The sequence below is a fragment of the Malus domestica genome, chromosome 03, assembly GCF_042453785.1.
Source record: "Malus domestica chromosome 03, GDT2T_hap1".
Lineage (NCBI taxonomy): Eukaryota > Viridiplantae > Streptophyta > Magnoliopsida > Rosales > Rosaceae > Malus > Malus domestica.
In genome coordinates, this window is record NC_091663.1 from 36023202 (window position 1) to 36043418 (window position 20217).

At 41.4% G+C, this 20217-nt stretch overlaps 2 protein-coding genes and 2 long non-coding RNA genes across 5 annotated transcripts; 2 read left to right on the forward strand and 2 right to left on the reverse strand.

Annotated features, from left to right (window-relative positions):
* Positions 1-684: 684 nt before the first annotated feature.
* LOC139194579 (uncharacterized) lies at positions 685-1757 on the forward strand. The gene is made up of 3 exons (XR_011579553.1): positions 685-996; positions 1080-1177; positions 1353-1757. It is a non-coding gene; the product is annotated as an uncharacterized lncRNA (long non-coding RNA).
* An 8163-nt stretch (positions 1758-9920) lies between these two features.
* LOC103432487 (rho GTPase-activating protein 2-like) lies at positions 9921-12659 on the forward strand. Its single transcript, XM_008370691.4, has 4 exons — positions 9921-10487; positions 10950-11070; positions 11198-11548; positions 11648-12659. The coding sequence occupies exons 1-4, from the start codon at positions 10150-10152 to the stop codon at positions 12287-12289; spliced, it is 1452 nt and encodes a 483-aa protein (XP_008368913.3). The 5' UTR covers positions 9921-10149; the 3' UTR covers positions 12290-12659.
* Positions 12660-12802: 143 nt separating this feature from the next.
* LOC139194580 (uncharacterized) lies at positions 12803-13317 on the reverse strand. The gene is made up of 2 exons (XR_011579554.1): positions 13180-13317; positions 12803-13058 (listed from the first exon to the last, which is right to left on the reverse strand). It is a non-coding gene; the product is annotated as an uncharacterized lncRNA (long non-coding RNA).
* Positions 13318-14663: 1346 nt separating this feature from the next.
* Positions 14664-19211, reverse strand: LOC103432486 (RNA-binding protein BRN1). 2 transcript variants are annotated; one of them, XM_008370690.4, is made up of 9 exons: positions 18492-19211; positions 18174-18256; positions 17002-17053; positions 16726-16851; positions 16548-16627; positions 16029-16208; positions 15507-15840; positions 15270-15371; positions 14664-15189 (listed from the first exon to the last, which is right to left on the reverse strand). In XM_008370690.4, the coding sequence occupies exons 1-9, from the start codon at positions 18661-18663 to the stop codon at positions 15062-15064; spliced, it is 1257 nt and encodes a 418-aa protein (XP_008368912.3). In that variant the 5' UTR covers positions 18664-19211; the 3' UTR covers positions 14664-15061. The 2 variants fall into 2 exon arrangements, with proteins under 2 accessions (XP_008368912.3, XP_008368911.3); XM_008370689.4 differs by having other exon boundaries at positions 15270-15413; positions 18492-18884.
* Positions 19212-20217: the final 1006 nt, after the last annotated feature.

The window sequence follows — 20217 nt, forward strand, 5'->3', positions numbered from 1 at the left end:
GCCTCCTCCTTCTGGGGTTTTGTCAAGTACTGAGGCTCCGGATAACCACCCTCCGGTGCTTTCTCTTTCTGGGGCTTTACCGACTGCTGAGACTTCCCCTAAGCAACCTTTGTGAAGGCTCCCTTTTGTTTGTTTATTTTGACTCATGCATATGTACATATTTGTGGCTTATCGAAAATATTAATAAATAAGCTTTGCTTCATTTCAACATATTGTGTTAAATACACCAAAGCCTTCTTCATAAAGTTCTTTGAATTTTTGCTTTTGTTGAAACCTGTATTGTTGAAGCTTTGTGAATGAAGCATGTAGTTTGAGGTAGTGTTCCCTTAATTTCCCGAGTGAGGAAAACTTCTCGGTTGGAGACTTGAAAAATCCAAGTCACTGAGTGGTTGTGAGACTGCCGAGTATCAAGGTGCAGTAGCATATGGTGGGAGTCCCCCAAGTCTTCAGGCGAAGAGAGTTGCCGAATGAGGTGTCTCGCGTGTTACTAATTTGTCAAAGTAACGAATCCTTGTTTCGATGTCACACATTCGTATATGCTTTATCTAAAAATATTTCCAACCTTTGTGTGTTTGATGCTGCATGCTATTGACTAGACAAGATCAAGTGCAATTAGTAGCTTTTCTCTCTTTTTCATCTTTTCTTTGGTGGAATTGCTTTTCGTTTCCACTAATCAGCCTGAGTGGATGCAAGATAACACCTTTCTCTATAGCTCAGATTGCAAAGTCGTCTTCATGAAAGTTTTTCCTTATCTTGTGAACTACAACATATCCAAATTTGAGATCCATCGGAGTAGTACAACTTCAGAAATTCAAGTATGATGAGTAACTGTTCATCAATGTTCTGTTAATCCGTCAGACTTGTTGTGAGCTTCGAAACTCCATTTTCTCTTGTTCAGATCAACATACTTTCTTCATCGAAGTTGTTCCTTAACTTGTGAACTACAACATATCCAAATTTGAGGTCCCTCGGAGCAGTATAACTCCAGAAATCCAGGTATGATGAGTGACTGTTTATCATTTGTCTGTCAACCCGTCAGATTTGTTGTGAGCTTTGAAACTCTATTTTCTCTTGCTCAGATCAGCATGCTTTCTTCATTGAAGTTGTTCCTCAGCTTGTGAACTACAACATATCCAAATTTGAGATCCCTCGGAGCAGTATAACTCCAGAAATCCAGGTATGATGAATGACTGGTTATTATTTTTCTGTCAACCCGTCAGATTTGTTGTGAGCTTCGAAACTCCATTTTCTCTTGTTCAGATCGGTATGCTTTCTTCATTGAAGTTGTTCCTCATCGACTCTTTCATAACATATCAAAAATTCAGGATGAACTAACGGTTAAATATTTCCAGATCTTCGAAACATCACAACAGCTTCGAAATCTGCAAGAAGCCGACTATCATGTTTGGAGCTTCAACACTGTAATTTCCGTCGCTCAAACAGAAATGGTTCCTTCTTGAAAGTTGTTCATATGCTCAAGAACTATAGGGTGTCTAAAATTCAGCTCCATTGGAGAAGAGCAGAGGTTGCAGAAATTTGATAGATGAAAGGAGGCGGAAGAGGGAGAGAGAGAAAAAGTCTCTTGGGTTGGATTTCTATTTTGGGGCAGATTCCAATTTTTGTAGCACCTTCATTATTGATGAATTGCTTGTACTTTTGTCCATTATGAAACTTGGGACTTTGGCTTGTTGTTGGATCTATTATAATATGTTTGGGAACATATATAAGTGAATAAATAAGAAGGAAAATTTTGGGCCCTTGTGGGTGTAAAACAAAAAATGTTTATGTTTACCCAAGTGTTTTTGTACAAGTTCAAGGGCATCTTGGTTTTTGTGAACAAAATTTGTTTATTTGGAGCAAGGTTTTGTGTTGAAGCTTTGTAGGTGAAGCTTTGGTGTTGAAGCTTTCTAGGTGAAGCTTTGATGGTGAAGCTTTGTAGATGAAGCTTTGTAGATGAAGCTTTCTAGGTGAAGCTTTGATGGTGAAGCTTTGATGGTGAAAGTATGTAGAGGGAGCTTTCTAGGTGAAGCTTTTTTAGGTGAAGCTTTGTAGGTGAAGCTTTTTTAAGTGAAGCTTTTCGGGTGAAGTTTTTTTTTGGGTGAAGCTTTGTGGGTGAAGCTTTTTAGGTGAAGCTTTGGAGGTGAAGCTTTTCGGGTGAAACTTTTTGGGTGAAGCTTTTTAGGTGAAGCTTTGTGGGTGAAGCTTTGGAGGTGAAGCTTTTCGGGTGAAGCTTTTTGGATGAAGCTGTTTTTTTTTTTTTTTTTTTTTTTTTTTGGCGCTTGACACGGTCTTCATTTGCTTGTTTTGTAGTGACTGTGGAAGACGGATTGCTTTCTGATTGAGAAGGGTTCCGGCATCGCTTGCTATGAATGTAAAAGAGTGAGGGCTGAGTTGGCTAAATTACCTCTTTATTGAATTCATTGCCAAATGGCCTTCATTACATAGGATGCCGAACGGCTATAGCTCAACACTTGTACATCGTGAGTCTATTTGTAGTAGTACTTCAAGTGATCAGCGTTCCATGGATGGCCAAGGGTCTTGCCATCGGAGCTTCTAAGTGTGTAAGAGCCAGGGCGACTGATGCCAATGACTTCATACGGTCCATCCCAGTTTGGACTAAGTGTGCCTTCACTCGGGACTCTGTCGCAGAGTAATCTTTTCTTTAAGACCCAGTCTCCTATTTTGAAAGAACGAGGCTTGACCCTAGAGTCATAATAGTTGGAGATGCGCTGCTTGTAGGCGACATTCCTCAAGTGAGCTTGGTTTCTGTGTTCCTCGACTAAATCCAAGTTGAGGGTGAGTTGTTTGTCATTTTCACTTTGAATGTAGTTCTGGACTCGGAATGTTGCTTGCTCGAGCTCAACAGGGACAACCGCCTCTGTGCCAAAGGCAAGTGAGAATGGAGTTTCTCCTGTTGAAGTTCGATATGAAGTGCGATATGACCAAAGAACTTGGGGTACAAATTCTGGCCAACAGCCTTTAGCTTTGTCCAAGCTGGTTTTCAAAGTGCGCTTGATTATTTTGTTGATGGCCTCAACTTGTCCATTAGACTGGGGATGAGCTGGAGAGGCAAAGCATAAGTTGATGTTGAACTTAGAGCAGAACAACCTGAACCTCTTGTTGTCAAACTGTCGCCCATTGTCAGTGACTATCGCATTGGGAATGCCGAATCTACAAAGGATGTTCTTCCACACGAAGTCTTCTATCTTTGCCTCAATAATGGTTGCCAAGGGTTCTACTTCGGCCCACTTTGTGAAGTAGTCCACTGCAACGACTGCGTAACAGACTTTGCCCTTCCCTGCCGGCATTGGGCCGATCAAATCAAGTCCCCACTGGGCGAAGGGCCAAGGGCTGATCATAGGAGTAAGAGGCTCTGGAGGGGAATGAGGAATAGTCGCATATCGTTGACATTTGTCACATGAGCGGGATACTTTGATGGCATCCTGGTGGAGTGTTGGCCAGTAATATCCTTGGCGAAAAGTCTTGTGTGCTAGGGATCGAGATCCAGCATGATCTCCACAGACTCCCTCATGTATTTCCCGAAGGACGATTTCCTCCTCGGCAGGCGTAAGACACCTTAAGTATGGCAAGCTAAAACCTCGCTTATAGAGTTGAGGTAGCAGGTAGACTTGTATCGAATTTGCTTAGCCTGGACTTTATCATTTGGGAGGGTGCCATGAGCAAGGAAATTATAGATCGGGGTGATCCAACTATCCCCCTGTTGTAAGTTGCATACTTCTGCGGCCATGGTGCTTGGTGTTGCCAACAGTTTAACATGAATTTTTCTTCCAATCTTGTCTTCCACAGCTGAGGCGAGGCGAGCCAGGGCATCTGCATGACTGTTTGCCGCTCGAGGAACTTGGGTGATCTGGTAGTGGAAGTGCTTGAGCAAAAGTTGTGTTTGCGCAAGATATGCTGCCATGGAGCTGTCCTTAGCATCAAAGTTGTTGGTAACCTGGTTGACCACTAATTGGGAGTCACTGAAAATATCAATTTGTTTAACCCCGAGGTGTTTGGCCAAACGTAATCCTGCTAGAAGGGCTTCATACTCGGCCTCATTGTTTGATGCCTTGAATTTGAAACGAAGAGCATACTCCATTGCTACTTTGTCGGGCGTAGTCAAGACTAGTCCCGCTCCACAGCCCTGTTGGTTGGATGAGCCATCAACATACAGACTCCATGCTGAGGTCGTTGATTATACTTTCTGAGCTTCCGAGGGTAATGAAGCCACTGCTTCAGTTGTAGAAGCAATGTCAACCGGATATGTGAAGTCGGCAATGAAGTCTGCCACTGCTTGGCCCTTCTCAGCTGGCTTTGGTTGGTAGGAGATGTCAAACTCACCCAACGTTATTGCCCATTTGATCATTCGCCCTGAAGTGTCAGGACTTTGGAGTATCTGTCGAAGAGGATAATTGGTAAGCACGATGATGGAGTGCGCTTGGAAGTAAGGGCAGAGTTTTCGAGCAGACATGACCAATGCCAGAGCCAATTTCTCAATGTTAGAGTACCGTGTCTCCGCATCTTGTAAGGCTTTGCTAGCGTAGTAGACAGGTCGCTCAATATTCCCATCCTTTCGAATGAGAACGGAACTTACGGCTGAAGCTGATACCGATAGGTAGATAATGAGAATGTCTCCTACCTCGGGCTTGGAGAGTAGAGGGGCTTTACTCATGTACTCCTTGAGGTTTTTGAATGCCTCGGCACATTCATCAGTCCATGTAATGTACTTCCTACTTCCCTTAAGTGCTTTAAAAAAGGGAGCACATTTGTCTGTGGCCTTAGAAATGAACCTGGTTAAGGCTGCCACCTTGCCAGTAAGGCTCTGGATGTCCTTTGAAGTTACCGGTTCCTTCATGTCGAGGATTGCTTTGATCTTCTCGGGATTAGCTTCAATGCCTCGTTGGCTAATCATGAAACCTAAGAATTTGCCAGAGCCTACGCCGAAGGCACATTTGTTGGGGTTTAACCTCATTCGATACCTCTTCAAAATAGTGAAAGTTTCAGATAGGTTGGTGATGTGTTGGTCAGCATGTTTGCTCTTGACTAACATATCATCAACGTAAACTTCCATGCTCTTCCCAATCTGCTCAGCGAACATTGAGTTGACTAGTCTCTGATAAGTCGCTCCTGCATTCTTTAGGCCGAAAGGCATGACTTTATAGCAGTATAGTCCTCTGTCGGTAGTGAAGGCTGTGTGTTCTTGATCCGAAGGGTTCATGAGGATTTGGTTGTATCCTGAGTAAGCATCCATGAAGCTCAGGAGTTCACACCCGGCCGTAGAGTCTATAAGTCTGTCAATAAGAGGAAGAGGGAAGCTATCTTTCGGACACCCTTTGTTTAGGTCGGTGTAGTCAACACACATTCTCCACAAGACCTTTTGAAGCAAAAGACTTTCTTTGGTCGGATTTTTCTTAACAAGGACCACATTTGCTACCCATGTCGGGTAATTGACTTCGCGGACAAAGCCTATGCCTTTGAGTTTTTCAACTTCTGCTTTCATTGCCTCGTATCGTTCAGCGTCATAAGATCTTCGCTTCTGTCTCACCGGCTTGATCTTGGGGTCAATACTCAAACGATGACAGATGACATCGGGAGAGATGCCTGGCATGTCCTCGTATGACCAGGCGAAGACTTCAGTGTTCTCTTTCAAAAAAGATATCAATGCTAACCGAAGGGGTGGTGACAATGTGGTGCCAATCTTCACCATGCGATCTGGATAATCTCTTGAGATAGGTACCTTCTCCAACTCTTCAGCAGGTTGGGCTTGCTGGGTGAAAGAGTCATCTCGAGGATCATCGGGTTGATTGTTGCTATCAGGAAGATCCAAGTTCGCTTCATCTAGGCTGGTCTTTGTGACTTGGTCATGTACAGACAGGGTTTCCTTGGGTCCGGGCAAGTGTTGTTGCTTAACTGAAGTGTTGTAACATGATCGTGCACTAAGCTAATCTCCTCTGATGTAGCCGTTGCCATGGGGGGTTGGAAATTTCATCAACAGCATATGCGTGGATACCATAGCCTTGAGATCATTGATGCCTGTGCGCCCAAAGATGACATTGTATGTCGTTGGGCAGTCAACCACTAGGAAGTTAGTGGTAATGGTAGCCGTGTAAGGGCCTGTACCAATAGTAAAGGGTAAATGTATGCTCCCTAAGGGTTGCACGATATCACCGGAGAAGCTTATCAGAGGAGAAATCGAGCGATCGAGCAAGTGTTCAGCTACACTGAGTGCCCTGAAAGCTTCGGCAAACATGATATTGACCGAAGCCCCTGTGTCTACGAGGATTCGTCGAACATCAAAGTTGGCTATGTGAGCCTCCACGATCAATGGGTCGTTATGAGGGTAGATGATGCCTCTTTCTTCCTCAGGGTAGAAACATATCGGATCCCAGTTAGGCTTTTGATACTTCCCTCCCCTGATGTCTTCCACGTGAAACACTTGGTGACCAGGCCTCAGAATTCGTTCACTGTTTTTCATGGCCCTATTGGAAGATTCAGATATGGGTGTGCCGCCGCTTATGGAATATATGACATTCACCTGGCGTTGGTTACGGTTATCCCTTTGAGGGTGAATGAGGAATTGATCAATTTTTCCTTCTCGTGCCAAAGCTTCAATACGATCACGGAGGATGATACATTTCTCGCTATCATGGCCGTTATGCTCATGGTAGCAACAAAACATGCCCGCGTTATTCGGGGGCGTGTAATCTGGGTGCCTCGGCTTTGGCTTTGGTATCAGGTGAGCTATGCTGGGGTAAATGGCCGCGCATGTGGCATTCAAGGGCGTGTATGTCTCATACCTTGGGGTAGGGGGTATCTTGACGCGGGTTTGACCCACTGCATTGACTGCCTGGGGGCGAGCGTTATTGTGGCGATACCCTTGGTTATCGGGATAGTGTCCCTTACTCTTTTTACTGAAATGAGAGTGGTGAGGATGGAAATCATTCCTCTTGCCTTGAAATTGATATGTCTGTTGATTCGGCGAAGCATTATGCAAGGCATGGGGAGGTGCCACTGCTGTTTGGAAAGTCGAGGTCTTCTCATTTAGGTGAGTCTGGCTTCCACCTCCCACTTGTTGATAAAGGATGGTTGTAGGGGGTTTCTCCTGATATGTCTTTGCCTCGGCGGAGGCATGGTTATAAGTCTGCGCCATCACCTCAGAGTAAGTCTTCCAAGTATTGGCATTGATCATGTATTTAAAGAAACAATCACGTAGGCCTGCCGTGAAGGCTTTGAGGGCAGTCTTGTCGTCTGCCTCGGCACACCGGAAGTATTCATGGCTGAAGCGGCCAGCATACATACGTAATGACTCGTCTGGCTTCTGGCGGATAGTGTACAAGTCATCTGCAGAGTGCAAGCGATCGGTTTGGAAAATGTGTTGGGAAACAAATAGTTTCCTCAATTCCTCAAATGAGTCTACCGTCTCAGGTGTAAGACGACAATACCAATTTAGAGCTCCACCAGAGAGGGTGGAGGGGAAGAGAAGACATCGCTCTTCGTCGGTGTGCATCCGGTATGCCATGGTGGACTCAAAGAGGTTAAGGTGCTCAATCGGGTCCTCTTTTCCAGTATAAAGTTGCAAGCCAAGCTTTTGCTTTGTCTTTGCTTGAAGGGGGGTGTTGAGGATCCTCCTTGTAAGAGGGCCAGGCCTGGGTTGGTTCCAGTCAGGTATTTCAGCCTGACGTTCAGCCTTCAACTTGTTTACTTCCTCAAGAAGTTGTAGGACAAGGGGGTCCTGAGCGGAGTTATGTGTCACTGGAGCTTTCTTTCGTAAATCTCCATCTCCTATTGGAATTAGGAAGGTTTGATCAAGGGCATGTGATTTTTCCCTGGACTCGCTGTACTGGCTTCCAGGGTATGTCTGTCGGAACACCTCTGAGTCCCCTGTACCCTCATGTCTCTCTAGGACTTGTTGCCCCTTCCCCAAATTGGTGGCCGGCTTGGGCCGTGGCAGGGGACCGAGTCTCTCAGAAATCCTTGGGTCATTAATCTTTGAGCTTATATGGATGGAATTCTCTCGACGTTGCTTCAGGAAATCCCGACAATCGCGAAAGACGGCTTTCGATCCTTCTGCCCCTTCAGCAAAGAGGTGTCTCCCTCCACTTCTCATGGTTCGGGTCGAAGCAACTGGGTTAAGAGAAGCCTCATGTTGATTATCAAGTCGAGGGGTAATCTGTTCCCTATCAGGGATATCTATGTCGAATGCATGTGACCCTCCATGTTGGAGGGCACCCAGTTGATGGTTGACTTCCACGGGGGCAACAAGCTCGCGTGTCTGAGCTTGCCTAGCTTCGTGGAGTGTCTCGAAGAGCTTCTCATATTGCTCCTGGAGGACCTCATTCCTCATTGCTATCTTGTTGTTCTGAGCTTCCAACTCATCGACTTTAGCTTGAAGAAGAACTCGTTTTCCTTCCTTCTTTCGTTGTTTCGCACTATGTGCAAGGGGGGTGTCATTCTGTGTGCTGTGGCTTCCTTCGCTTCCCATGTTGGAGAGGGATGCCTGATCAAAAGAAAGTGTACGAATGATAGAAACCAGCTTGACACAGCTGAAGAGAGTAGGAATAAGTGTCGTTTCCCACAGACGGCGCCAAATGTTGATGCACAAAATCAGCGAAGACTTTGGTACAACAGAAAGTGTCAGGTTTTGTGACCTTCGCTTGGTTGCTTCGGTCACTAGTGAGGATAAGTACGTAAATGAATAGAGACAGAGAAGCAAACACAAGATGTACGTGGTTCACCCAGATTGGCTACGTCCACGGAGTAGAGGAGTTCTTATTAGTAGTGAAGGGCTTACACAAGTACAAAGGATCAAGCTCTCAATTTAGTGAGTTCTTGTGAATGATTTAACACAAATGGCATTAGCCAATATTGTGGGGGAATGACCCCTATTTATAGAAAAACTCGTAGCTTTGTCACATTGACATGTGTCATGTTATGATTGGTTCTTGATGTCGACACGTGCTGCGCTCTGATTGGCTTCTAATCTTGACACGTGTCGAGTAGTGATTGGCCTCCTGGTCGGAGGGGAACTCTTCTGGGTCCTTGACAGTATAGCGTTGGCCGGTGTTCGGTAGTTTCGGGATTGGTCAAGTATGGTACAAACACATTCCAATTTTTTGTGATAAACTAATAGATAATTGACTAAATAAACATCCTGCAAAGTTTCAATAAAAATTTCCAAGTTTTTCTTACAATTTCCGTGGTTTTTATTCAATTTTTATCGATATTGATAATATCCCGATATTTCCATTGAAATTTCCATGTTTTTGGACTACCCATATTTCCGATATCATCAATATTTTATACCTTGGTCTCAGGGTAGGCAAGTTTGGTCTTAAAAGATAATAAAATGTCAAGAAAAATAAAATATAGCTCTATATGGTTGAAAATGAAAAATTTAGCCTTAAAGTAGTATTTAAAATAACCAATAAAAATGAAAATGAAAGTCACAACTTGGTCTACCTAGCATGAAAATGAAAGTCACAACTTCATACTTACTTGATGATCATAATATATAAAATTCGGTACTCATTTTCTTAAATTATTCTGTGTTGTTGGTAACTATTTCCATTCAACAAATAAAATCTTTTGGATCTGAGTATGGTTTAGCTCTTAAAGAATAGAATAACTTGTGTATAATGTATTTTGTATTTCACTTCTTTATGCATCATTCATCACGTGATGATCAGTCAGTCACAAAATAAGATAGGCATAAAGAACATTACAGAACCGTTATAACTATAACATTTCCCCCACCACCAAAGTGGATTGTGAAAACTGCAATAATGTACTAAATTATAACAAATAATATGATTTTAAGAGTTAGATTGAGCACATAATATATGTTACAATAAAAGAACATATTTTGTGTTACACTTAGAATGGCACATTTGTTATTACCACCAAGTAGGAGGTCAAGTTACAAAGATGGAAGATAAAGTAAAATTTGAAAAACGGGTGGCCGTTGGCCCTTTTGAACTTGGAAGGAAGAAGTTGGAACTTCAAAAACAGCAACCCCTTCTTCGATGCGAAACCAACAAATGCATTAAAAGTTTCAACCATTCCATCCACGCTCAGATTTAAACTCTCTCTCTCTCTCACTCTCTCTCTCCCTCTTACTCTCTCTCTCTCTCTCCTCACTACCAACAGAGGATGACAGGGCTTGTAATGGTGACAAGGGGCGGCGGGTGCGGTGGTGGAAATGTGAAAGGAGCAGCAAAGGGAAGCAGCAAGAGCTCGGAGCTTGAAGAAAAAAATCAAAGCCAGCTCTCTCTAGTAGCAGTTCTCTTAGCTGCTGTAAGGAAATCCATGGTGGCCTGCCATGTCGAGCGAGGCAGTGAAGAACTCATATCCGCCGTCCAACAAATGGAGATCGGGTGGCCCTCGAACGTCCGCCATATTACCCATGTCACATTCGACCGATTCAACGGGTTTCTGGGTCTTCCTGTCGAGTTCGAGGTTGAGATTCCGGGTCGAGTTCCGAGTGCTAGGTGAGTAAAAAGTTCAAATTTTTACTTCCTGGGTAGTCTTAGATTTACGAAATTCGAAATGGGTTTTGCTTAGAATGCTTGAATTACTGTTATTTAGGCTGTTTCTGAATCTCCGAGATAATTTTTTTTTAATTTTTTATATACCAGCGATACTATAATTTAAACTGATATAAATTCATGCAAAGGAAGCATTTGCTCTAGTTAATGTGGCTACGCCCACGTCTGAGGAATCTTTGAGAGTTAAAACTAAGCTGATTGATGAGTGTGGATTTATGAGGGTGAACTGCATTTGAACTTATTTATCTCTTTAAGCTCCCAACATGGGATTTATGAGGTTGAAATTTGCTCATCACTGCATGTTTGGTTAATTTAGGTTAACATAGGAGATTAGATGCTCTAATTGGTTCATTTTCCTATGTTTTTTTTGTGTAATTTAACTTGTAAATCGATATAATTTTGCAGTGCAAGCGTTTTCGGTGTCTCAGTGGACTCGATGCAGTTGTCTTTTGATTTGAAAGGAAATAGTGTTCCTACCATTCTCTTGTTGATGCAGGAGAGATTATACTCACAAGGAGGATTGAAGGTACAAGTTCTTTTCGTTCCGAACTTTCAATATCAATGCCATCTTTTGTGTGCATTTGTGAATCTCTTTCATTTGAGTTCTTGTTTCCGTATCAGTCTGCTAACTAGTCCTTTTGGAAGTTTTGCAGGCAGAAGGAATATTTCGTATAAACCCCGAGAACAGCCAAGAGGAGATTGTGAGAAGCCAACTGAACCGGGGCATGGTGCCGGATGACGTTGATGTTCATTGCTTGTCAGGTCTGATTAAGGCCTGGTTTCGAGAGCTTCCTTCCGGGGTGCTAGATGGACTGTCCCCCGAACAAGTTCTGCAATGCGAAACAGAAGAGGATTATGTCGAGCTTGTGAAGCAGCTGAAGCCAACTGAGGCTGCATTGCTCAATTGGGCTGTTGATCTGATGGCTGATGTTGTCGAAGAAGAAGAGTTCAACAAAATGAACCCGCGAAACATCGCCATGGTTTTCTCTCCAAACATGACTCAGGTAATCTAAAAAAGCCCCAAAAAACAATTCGTTAATCAGCATTTGTGAACAATTAAGATTGAGTGGTTAATTTCTTTTTGAACACTTTTTCCCTAGCAGATGTCGGATCCTCTAACGGCCTTGATGCATGCTGTTCAAGTTATGAATCTGCTTAAGACCCTGATCATGAAAACGCTAAGAGAGCGTGAAGAGACCGATACTGGATCCTATTCACCAATGTCATCTCGTTCGTCTGATCATCTAACGGATGGAGACTTTGATAGCCAGCAAGAGATGGAAAGTAGCTCTGAGTTGAGTGGACCAACATCAGATTGTGATGAAAACACCCACAACAGCCGCAGAAGCGAAAATGGAGATGAAACTCGGTCACTAAGTGAGATAGAAGAATGCTTTTTGAGACAATTGGATGAGATCAAAACTGTCACAAGTTGTTTGGTAATGTTGGATCAACCAACAGGTGAGCTGGGTGGGGAGTGTCAGAGTCCTCAAAGTTGCTCGGGCTTCAACGCAGAATCCGGCACATCATTTTCTGATAGCAAGGATGTGAATTCGGGCTTTAGCTCAAGCGAAGGGGACGAGGTCTCAAGAAAATGTATGATATCTGAGGAAGAACAGGACATAGACGCGGAGAGCTCTTCAACAGCCTGTGTAAACACGGATGAAATGGAGGAGGAGGCCAAATTCATAGAGCCTGTTTCGGCTTCACCTACTCCGTTTGTGGCATCCAGTGGATCAATCTGACCAACGTTTCAATTTTCCGGTGCTTAGACATACTTTTCTCCGCGGATTTTAGGTTTCGTGCTTACAGCGTTGTTTGTTTTGTGTAAATGTGTGTGATGGTTTGTGAGAGGATTTAGTTGAACCAAGCAAACTAGGGAATGTTTGCTTTGTGGTTGTTTTGTGGCTTGTGAGCTATCAGGGTTCAGCTTTGGGCTGAACTTATATGGTTTGGTTTGTTGTAGGATTAGGACGTCTAACCTTAACATTTCATTAGAATGTTAGTGGGTAATCTGTGTCTAAGTCTGAAATCGTCGTTACTGTTCATCTCCGACGTGCGAAAAAACATCGCTTGAACTTGAAAATTTGATTTGTTATCTGTATCCTTTCTGCATTCTCTGCGTAACAGCATTCAAAACCTTTCATCCCTGCAAGTGATGTTCTTTATGCATCATGAAACCCGAGATCAATTCTCGTTGCAATTTGAGGATCGTGGGAAAGATTTTGAGGAAGCTCGAACAAACAAAATATTATGGATTCACGTTGAAAAATGTCGAGATACAATTGATCTCACTGCATTAATTTCTACATATTGTATCAGAAGATAACACTGCTGGATTTCCATATGGTATGAAACTTACAACAAAATGAAACAAAAAGTAATACATTGGGACGACAGAGTCAGAATTCATCGATGGGCCTCGGAGATGCACCAATCGTTAAGCATGGAAAGCTGGTGGGATGCAGCATCGAGCTGAAGCACCATGAAGCTTTGCTAGCTGCAGATATCAAACTACAGACAAAGAACAGTCAGAAATCCACGTCAAATCATCTATTCACGATTCAGTAGACCCCCATACATCGTCATTTCAAAATTTCAGTAGAGGATCCAACGGAAGGGGGCAGAAAGTTACCGAGTATAGCAGGACAGATACAGAGGTCCACATCCAAGCATGATGATACTTCAAGAGGTTTACAAGCCTACGAGCATTCAAAACTGTTAATGTCAGTTATTTGATCGCATCAACCAAGATCTAGTTTAGATTTAAGCAGAAAAGATACATAAAATGTTCATGAAATAATTACGGCAGTCTACTTCATATGGCATACCAATGTCAGGATTAACTACATAATTACTTGATTTATATGATTGGTTAGATTTGAACATAAAGCACACCAGCGTGATTTTGGCCGACTGTAGGGCAAGCCAATGTCATAATGATAAATGTATGCATTTTAAAAACATCAACAAATAATTACATTCACGACAGACGACAAATGATCTCAATCCAGTTTCTTCGACATATACTTTCACCCTAAGCAACTTAATTCCACTTTGCTCATCCTGAACCCTACTCAATATTCAATCCAAGTGGATCTAAGTTTCGGCATTCTTATTATTCCTTTCCAAAGTCTTCAACTTGAAGAATATAATCCATTGCAAGTTATTTGTCAACCCACAGCATGCAACAAGTCAATCGTTCAATCTATATAAAACCACGACTCCTGACTACGTAGACCAAGGAACATAACATTCAAGAGACTTGGCATGAAAGGGTACAACAGGAGTAAACAAAAGAGAGAGAGAGAGAGATGATATCCCATAACACAAGATAAAGAGTTCTTCTTTGGAAAAATAATAATAGTCAAGTCAATCAAAACTTCAAAATGATGTGTCCAAGGTTATGGCATACCTTTATCAGCGACAATCTGGACTGTAATACTGGTGCCGCAAAGTCTTTCATCTGCCCCTAAAAACGCCTCAATCTTACCTGGTAATTTGATAGTTAATAGCAAAGGAGCAAAAACTGAGAACACAGGTGCAGAGTCTACATTTACCCTACAACAACAGCGATGTTTAAGCAGTATAGTACTCTTGAATGCAACTAAGAAGAGACATAAACATGCTTAAACTTCAGTCCAACGTACCTACATCTGCGACAAAATGAGCCCAGGGAAATCTCCAACATTTCAAAACATATTACCAGATGAGACTTGGAAAAGAACATCTTAAATCACAAGCATTGCAGCAGTAAAGGCCATGAAATATTAACTATAGGGAGACAAGTATATATTAATTGGTACACTACAAACTTATGTATTCGACTTTCTACATACACGGAAAGAGATAATTATTAGCAAGTGCTCCTAAACAGCGAATATGGAAAAAAAAACACCCAAAGAGGCAAAGAAGAACACGGAATAGCATCAACATATAAATCAAATGCACAACATTCAAATGATAATTCAGAAATGGCATAGACAACCACTCTACCTAACAAGTGATTCCAGCACGCCTAAACAACACATCTTTTCAGATAGAATAATGCTTGTTCATTAGCTACTTCAACACATGCCACATAATTTGGAAAATAACCTCTAACAACGAGAATGCATATGAGGTAGCAAGCTTTACATTTAATTAAGTCACCAGAATACAGCAAATGAGATTACAAATAAATGAAAATGCGAAATAATGTCTGTGAACTGTGAAACAAAAGAATCAGAGATCAAGTATACAGCCAGATGTTCATGAGGGGAAGAATGAATAAATTGATAGTTACTGCCTAAATGAACTTTCATGATACCCAAATTACAGATTGTATTGGCACAGTATGCACCACGAATTACAAGTTTGAGGGCTTTCATTCCCTTGAGGAAGTTACAAAAAGGATGGAATAACCAATATAATTGCAGATCAGCTAAATCCACCCTACGATGTTGATGAAGTGACTCCCATACATCCGGTTTGCATAAGACCAGAGGACTCGCGTCCTTGCATAACTCACCTTCAAATCAATATGGTTTGTTCTGTTTGTTGTCTCTCTTAAGCTGAACCTTTAATTTCTTTCCCCCTAATTGGCATCCATTCATCATATTGATAGCAGATTCAGCAGACTCTGGTAAATCGTAACTTACAAATCCTGAAAACAAAGACCGATTAGAGGTAAAGATTTTCACATAGCACACATGGCAATCAAAAGTAAGTAGAGAATGTTCTCACCAAAACATTTGCTGACGCCGGTTGCTTTATCGACAAAAACCTTGGCACTCAAAACCCTACCATATGGTTGAAAAGCATTGGCAAGCTCTGGATCTCCAAATTCTTGAGGTATGTGATAGATAAACAAATTAGCACCAGGTGGACCTAATCAAAGAAGATAAGAATAACTGAAAAAATACCACCACCAAGAACTTTATTTTTAATTTGAAAAATATAAATATACATGTAGATAACTACCTTCAACCTGACCCCCAGAACTTTTACTAGTGCCTGGCGATGTTGCTGGGTTAATATTCACAACTGTAGGTGACACTGAACCAGGTGAACTCAATGGCTGGTGGCTCATTATTCCTCCAGGATACACCATCGGATGCCGAAGACCTGGAACTGCAGGATAAGCAGAGCCCATATAACTCGTAGGAGACATAGGAAAATTTCTAGGGGCAATATTGCGGGGCGGGATTCTATGCAAAGCATTTCCTTGGTTTATGGGTGGGATCATATTTTGGAAACCTTGTTGATTCTGCAGTCCAGGTAGGCGGTATGGCATGAGTCCATAAGTCCCAGGAGCCTATAGAGGAAATGAAATGACATTACTCCACTACTATATACGACAATATATGGATAAAGTCATGAACATATATAGGGTAGGTCATGACTCACATGTCAAAACAACTACAAAAGTGCCAATGGTTTCCTCACCATGAAAAAAGAAACAAAGAAAAAAAGTAGTTTACAAAGACATAAAAAAAAACTGACCTGATAACCATAACCATTATATGAGGGAACATAACCCATAGGTAAGGCTCCAAATAATGAAGGATGTTGTGAATCACCATTTGGCCCGTTAGCAGCCTGGGAATAAGCTTTCTGAGCTCTCCGAGCTAGCCTTTCCTTTTCTGTGTCTGCCCATTTGACAACTAAAGGAACACTTGAACCCTGATAAACAAGCCATAAGAGTGGGTTAGAGCCTTGTACCAATAGATCCATGCTACTTCCAAGTCGTCATTATCATAAGCAAATGTCAAGAACAAATTCAAATAATTGCGTCAATGAGTAAGCATACAAGCCTTTTAATTAACTTGATACACTAGGATAATTAGACAAGTCTTTGGTGACTGACTTATCATCCATCATTATGGACCCCCTCTATCAGTAACCCAAAAAAAATGTGTTTCTCCCAATGAAAGAAAATACAGATATCCAATGCTACATGCATATTAAAAGCTTTCAATATACATTTCCAGCCACCAAAACATGTATAGTAGTCACACAAACCTCCATCTTATGCTTTCCGTTGATGGCTTCAAGGGCAGCAAGAGCTTGGTCTTTTGTCTCATACTTTAAGAATGCACAGCCTGCCAAAAGAAGGGTACATGGAAAATTCATTTATTAGTTGAGAATCAGTATATTTAGTGGTTCCTTATGTGGGGTGGGGTGGGGTGGTGGGACTTACCTTTGCTCGTTTGCTGAGAACCTCTTAATATCTGTAGGTCCTTAACTGTCCCATATTTAGAGAAAAGATCAGAGACTTCAACTTCGGAAACATTCTTTGGAAGCATACCAATAAAGAGCTTGTGTTCTGGATTGCAGGGGAGGGCAACGATTATTAATCAGGGTCCGTATATAATACCAAATAAACAAATGGGATGGACAAAAAAAAAAAAAAACCAATAAGCATTGTTTCAACAAAACTTCATAGGAAGAAGACAAATCAGTAATTAAATCATACCTAGTCTTTCCAGCTCGCCATCAGCATACTTCACTTGCAACGGACTAGATGCCTGGATTAAACAGAAAGAACAGGGTAGCTTCCAATCAGACTGAGAATAAAAACACAAGAAGAGGAAGTAAAAGCACAAACTGTGAAAAGTTAGCACCAGCCCTAGGGATAGTGGACAGCCAACAAGGTTTTATTTGACTTTATGTTTTTCATCAAGTAATACATGTTTAAAGTCGCATTAGCAGGCATAGGCAAGAGCCCAACTGAGAATCTTGCAGGGTAACCACTTGAAGGTCCAGCAAGGCCTACATTGGCTCTCCCAGTCGCTCTAAGACCTATGCCAGGAAAATGCCAAGTTGCATAAGCACACATTTTATATAAAGTTGTCAATCAATCTGCCAATCATGCATTCCAGTGGATCTACTGTACCAAAAGAAGATTGCCTGCAATGTCAGCCAAATTCAATGTTTTACTCACATCATCTAATCCCGGTCACTGATATTCATATCTTCTGGAACAAACATACAACCTTCTTCATTTAACTATTTTGTAAATTGATACCATAACCATATTTAAGCTTGCCCCAACTATATCCTAACCCCAAAACCCCAATTTTATTTTGTGGGCAATGTAGCTGATTTCTCATGCATGGTCATGCTCTGATACTCTCTACTTTTAGTAGACGTGGGATAATCTGCATTACCATTTGCAAATTACAACACGCATTTCATCAACTCCATCCTACAACACTCTCTTGGGATTGGCAACATGTCCATTTCGCACCTAAGGTGAATTTGCTAGCCCTCTGCAAATCCCAAAAGGAGCCTATTCCAATTTAACTAGGAAAAAAAACAAAGGACCTTTTCCTATGGGAGATTAATTGCGGAACCATTTGGTCACATGTGTCAACATTCTCAAATTGAGTCAGTGGATATGGTTTAGTTACTGTTAAAAGTTCAAATCACCGTGATCTGCGATCGACAAATAGTCAAACACTACGCAGCTACTCTTCCTACTATTAATTGAATACAGTTTCGAATGACTTGGGAAATCATCTAATCATACTTTAGCAGCCTAGATTCGAATCACATTCTCCGAAATTCGAAGCTGCGAGCCTACAAACTAAAACAACAAAAGAAGCACACTTAAGTACAGTGGACAGAGCTGCAAATTGCACTAACCCCGGGCAAAGTCGTCTGGTTATGACACGCATTGACCGCTTTATCCGCCTCCTCCCTCGACGGACATATCACAAAGCAACACCCTGCAAACACACACACACACACACACAAATCCGAGCACGAAATTAGGGTTTCAACTACCAATTCAGCCACTCGAAACGCCACAAATCGTCCAAATCGCAAAAAACACACACATATTAACCAAATCAAGATACACACATTTTTCAACAGAGAGCCAAATCGTGAAGTAAAACAGAGAATGTAGAGAGAGAAAGTGGAAGAGAAAGTGGAAGAGAGAGAGAGAGAGAGATTTGAGACCTCTGGAAGCGCGCGTGGTCTTGTCCTTGATGATGTTGACTTCGTCGACGAGAGCGAACTCTTTGAACATTACGAGGAGCTGAGCCTCCGTCATGTGCTTCGGCACTTGGCCGACGAACAGCTTCACGCTGTCTTCGCCGTGCGAGTTCCTCTCCTTCCCTCCTTCCGCCATTAATGCCTGCCTTCCCTCTCTCAGTCTTCGACTTTCTCTCTCTAACTTCTCCGGTTTCTTTGTTTTGTGTCTCTCTCTCTCTAAGATTTTCTCTCTCTAGATTTTCTCTTCCTGTGTGAAAAGGATTTTTTTTTTTTCTTTTTTTTTTTCTGCGTGGAGTCGTCGAGGGAAAAATTGGGGCATATCCAGGATGGCGAAGTTCGATCTTCGTTAGATTCATTGCGATTCGAATTTACCCGCGCGTTTAAGGTTTATTTACGGGATTGCCACCTCAGAGCAGTTGCAATGTGTTTCACTGAACTTACCTTTGTACCCTTTGCATTATTTGTCCCAAGTAAGGATAAAAGACCCACCAAGTCTAGTTACAAGACGACCGAAACTTGAGTAGGGTTGTCTGGTTAGAGCATCTCTTACTACGGATGAAACCAGCATCACTCGGGATATGATCAAATACAATTTTTTTTATTATGCTTTTCGAAAGAGCGGATCGTTCTGTCACATAGTTAAGTTGCTCTTCTAAAATATTTCTTGTAAAGAATAAATATAACAACTTTTGTCACAATAATAAGAAAAATAAATGGTAGTATGACCACCAGCTAATTAAGTTCTCGTATTGAAAATTTTCTTCTACTAAGAGTATTGAAAATTTTCGATGTACTCCGAATATTGCTAGATAATGTTATTATTTAAGAATATTTAAATAATATTGCGTTTATTTGATAGGTCTCTCACATGTTCCTGAACTCTTTTCATGCAAATTGTTTTCCAATCACAATTTTTTTTTCGTGTACCCTGAACTAGAGAAATATTGGAAAATATAACATTTAAAGTCAATTTTGGCTACAAAATTGACTTCAAATATTATATTTGACTCTTATTTGATGTGCATTTGGGATTTTAAAGTCAAATTTGACTCTAAAATTAACCTTATAACTTTAACTATTAAATTGTAAATAGCCTTATAAACCAAGGGGTGTACTGTCCACACACATTTTTTTATTTCTCACACACTCCTTGTTAATTTTTGTCATCTTATCTTTTTTAATTTATCTGATTCAATAACCGAAAATTAAAAAGTTATATGAGAAGTAAAAATGAATGTGTAGATATCATACTCCTAAAATAAAACACAGTTTTTTTTTTTTTCACTTTTAAATTGCTAGTAGTTATGGTTCCCAAAGAATTTAGGGCAACCTATTGTGTTGCATTCAGTTCAGACTTCCTGATTAAATCCCACATGTTGATCATAAAGGATGATTGAGACCACACAAGTGCAAGTTTGCTCGTAAAGAATAAATATAACTTTTCTCACATTAATAAGAAAAATAAATGGCTTCTTCAGTCGAGAATCATGGTTCTAGTGAAGAGATGCTAAACTCGGTTATTGTCATCAAAACGCATGTGAAAAAGTAATGGTTTAAGTTTTAACTTATCTCCTTTTTCTTTTTTTTTTTAGTGAACTGGAAATATAATATAACCAGGACAAAGATGTCAGGAGTACATAATGAAGCCTACAATGAGACATGCAACATAATATCAGACCGTGTAATAGAA

Excerpts from the sequence above, each read along its gene's own strand:
- LOC103432487 (XM_008370691.4), top strand. The coding sequence starts at position 10,150 with ATGACAGGGCTTGTAATGGTGACAAGGGGCGGCGGGTGCGGTGGTGGA. Across the intron at positions 10,488-10,949 it reads GGTCGAGTTCCGAGTGCTAG|TGCAAGCGTTTTCGGTGTCT; the intron begins GTGAGTAAAAAG and ends ATAATTTTGCAG. Across the intron at positions 11,071-11,197 it reads ACTCACAAGGAGGATTGAAG|GCAGAAGGAATATTTCGTAT; the intron begins GTACAAGTTCTT and ends GAAGTTTTGCAG.
- LOC103432486 (XM_008370689.4), bottom strand. The coding sequence starts at position 18,663 with ATGGCGGAAGGAGGGAAGGAGAGGAACTCGCACGGCGAAGACAGCGTG. Across the intron at positions 16,209-16,547 it reads ACGGAAAGCATAAGATGGAG|GGTTCAAGTGTTCCTTTAGT; the intron begins GTTTGTGTGACT and ends CTTGTTTATCAG. Across the intron at positions 15,414-15,506 it reads TTCTGGGGGTCAGGTTGAAG|GTCCACCTGGTGCTAATTTG; the intron begins GTAGTTATCTAC and ends TTCTTTGATTAG.